At 30.4% G+C, this 3,341-nt stretch overlaps 1 protein-coding gene across 1 annotated transcript in view; it reads left to right on the forward strand.

Moving 5' to 3' along the window:
• The window catches only part of fam32a (family with sequence similarity 32 member A), a 1,113-nt gene extending 286 nt beyond the window's left edge, over positions 1 to 827 (forward strand). Inside the window, exons 2-4 of the mRNA XM_056448394.1 lie at positions 177 to 315; positions 475 to 528; positions 613 to 827. Of these exons, the coding sequence (XP_056304369.1) occupies positions 177 to 315; positions 475 to 528; positions 613 to 681 (262 nt within the window). The 3' untranslated portion in view covers positions 682 to 827. The remainder of the gene's footprint in view (positions 1 to 176; positions 316 to 474; positions 529 to 612) is intronic.
• The last annotated feature ends 2,514 nt before the right edge of the window (positions 828 to 3,341 follow it).

Here is a 3,341-nt window from a genome sequence, read left to right on the forward strand (position 1 = left end):
GTATTTCTTTATGTTAGCTTTTTAATATATCAAAAACAACTATTAAGATATTTGTTTTGGGATTATTTGCCATTGCCTGACACACCAGCTTTTAGCTGTTATGCTAGCTCTGTGTTGTTGATCTACTTAACATCAATATTAATGTGCTTAATTTGCATTTTGCTGGGGTTTTTTAGGAAAAAGAAGAAGGATAAGGAAATGAAGCGTTTGGAGGAACAAGTTTTGACCACTCAAAACGAGGAAGGGACTAAAAAAGCTTATGTTGACAAAAGAACACCAGCACAGATGGCATTCGACAAAATACAAGAAAAAAGGGTATCTATCTATCTATCTATCTATCTATCTATCTATCTATCTATCTATCTATCTATCTATCTATCTATCTATCTATCTATCTATCGAAATTGCTCTTTAACTTTTTATTAGATTACACACTATATTCCATATTTAATATATATATATATTTCTCATTAGCAAATGGAACGAATTTTGAAGAAAGCCTCCAAAACACACAAGAGAAGAGTTGAGGTGAGCATCAGTACTGAGATTTGTGTAAGTAACACGTGGTTATTTGTTTATTAAGGTGTAAATAATGTATTTTTGTTGTTACAGGATTTCAACCGACACCTGGACACCCTGACAGAGCATTATGACATTCCCAAAGTCAGCTGGACAAAATAAATATTTGTGGATTTTTCAGTTGGATGCTTTGCTACCATATGAGCATGTTTTTGTTTTCTTGTATTAAGTGCTGCAGCAAAGTCTAGAGTGATTTTAAGTTTTCATTTAAATGTTTAAGCCATTTTGGATGCAGTCAAACTATATATATATATATATATATATATATATATATATATATATATATATATATATATATATATATATATATATATATATATATATATATATATATATATTTTTTTTTTTTTTTTGAAGACCTCCAATATTAAGGTTCAAATGTTTGTGATAATTAAATTTTGTAACTTGTGGTTCAAATATCTATTTAATATGTTGATTGGGTTTTGTTTATTGCAAGGCTTGGCTGCCAAGTAAATAGTCCAAACATATAATGTGGCTTAAATTGCCATTTATAACAGCAAATGTTGATTTGAGAGTGATGCTTTGCAGCATTTGTGCATGTGGCTGTACAAGTTTCCTCAATAAAATTCATTTAAGCCAAGTATTTTTCAATAATATCATTTACTAAAAGTGTTTAAAAAATGTCTAATAATAAACCAAGTGAGTGGAATCCATGCCTTAAACGCATCTTCAGTATGCTTTCAGTTGCATCTCAGTTGTCAAGTTTAATATTTAAATATAAAAATATAAATTGTGCAAAATAAACTTACATTTGCTAATTAATAATCAGAAACATACTGTCAGAATGTTTGGTTCTCAGACCAATGTGGGAACATTATTTTCTAGTTATCAGAACATATTCTTTAAAAAAATCTCCCTGACACATTCTGGGGATGTTCATTTTTGGTTTCCTAAAAAGATCTCACAGAAAACATCCCAATTTTATTTGATTTCTAAAAAATAACCAAAAGGGAACGTTAGAGGAACATTTTTGATGCATAAACCCTCAATTTGTAAGTTACAAAATACAATTTTCTCAGTTTTTGTTCTTAAACCATTTAAGATAATTTACAACTGTGATCTGATAATGCTTGTTACCCTTTTAACTCATTCAGTGACACTCTATGAAACAGCCATCTTATTGGGTCTCAAAAAGACTGTCAAACCATTTATTGAACTGCAGTTTTAAATAATAGGATACCACACTTCGGTGAGAAAGCTGAACAAACAGATAACTTATAAGACATGATAGAAAAATGGAAAGTGCAAGGATGATTTACATATCAAGCACTGAAAATTCATCATGAGGTTACACAGAAGGTACATAGTGTGTAAAAATTTACTGTTGGAGTATTGAAACAAAGAGTTAAACAAGTTACATATTCCAAAGCCACAAGCACCTTATAAATAAGTTTATGCCTCTACAGCATTTAACCCATTTAAAACCTTACTAAATTGGATAGTTTTTTTACTTCACATTCTACATTTATGAATGTAATAACTAAATTATAAGTAGGGTTGGGTATCGTTTGGGGTTATTTTGATACCGGTGCTAAATCAATACTTTTAAAATGGTACCGGTTCCAAAACGGTGCCTGAACCGACTTTTTAGCCACAAAAAAATGACTTTTTAGCCACTTTTTAATTATTATAATTGAACAATATAAATATATATTTATAGTAAGTTTAAAGTAAACATCAAGTCATATTTTATATATTTAAATTGCATTAGTATATTTCTTTTGATCATTTGTTTGTTATCATGAATGCAAGATTTGCATTATGCTATTGACATTACATTAGCTTACTACTAACCTGTGGAAAGGCTGTCATCAAAATCAGGGAACACCTTATTTCTGGGTTTGGGGCTTGTGACTACTTTTACATGGACATCAGTGATCTAATGATTTGCCTTAATCTAAATAAGACAATAACATGATTCAGGTGTTTACATGAGTTGCTTTTGAATGTTACATTCATGATTCCCAGTTATAGCACATAGATCCATTAACGTCATTGCGTCACCAGCCTATGAATGTTTCCTCCGCAGCTTGTGTCTGTGGTCCTTTAGGATAACCAAAAATCACTCTTTTACATGGTAGACTCTTGATCAGAGTATTGATTTAATCATATTAAAATCAGAGTATTGGTGTCCATGTAAACGAACTCACTGAAAGTGCCAGATGATGTCACAAGCTGTCAAAGACAGTCTATTCCTCACCTTTAAGTTGATTCCATGAGCCCTCAAATTTCATAAGTTTGATGTGTTTTTCCCACAGTGGCGCCTCCCAAAAATTTTCTTAGGGGTTGCCAGAAGAGGCCACACCAAATCTTGGGGTGGCACACAAAAAAATAATGAAGTTAGTTTAAGGTTATATTTTTGTTTCTGGTAAATGAAATAATTCATTTAATTATTTATTCTTGAAATATTGTATTTCCTTGAAATAATTCAGCAAGTACACGTGCAATCCAAATAAAAGTCAATATTTAGTTTAAAAACACTTTCATATATATATATATATAAATAACTTTTCAGTTATATTTCACATACTTTATTGTACAGCATACAGTATTTGCCATATCTAAAATTAATGAACATTAATAAAACAAACACATGGACAAACTGAATAAAAGGCATTACTATTTACACACACTCACTATGAAGACCCTAATAATATCATTTATCCATATTCCTTTTTCAGCCACACTATTATTAATACAGCTTTTTCTTGAGATGTAGCCATTGCTGTCTATTGAAGGTG

The sequence above is a fragment of the Danio aesculapii genome, chromosome 22 (genome assembly GCF_903798145.1).
Source record: "Danio aesculapii chromosome 22, fDanAes4.1, whole genome shotgun sequence".
Classification (NCBI taxonomy): domain Eukaryota; kingdom Metazoa; phylum Chordata; class Actinopteri; order Cypriniformes; family Danionidae; genus Danio; species Danio aesculapii.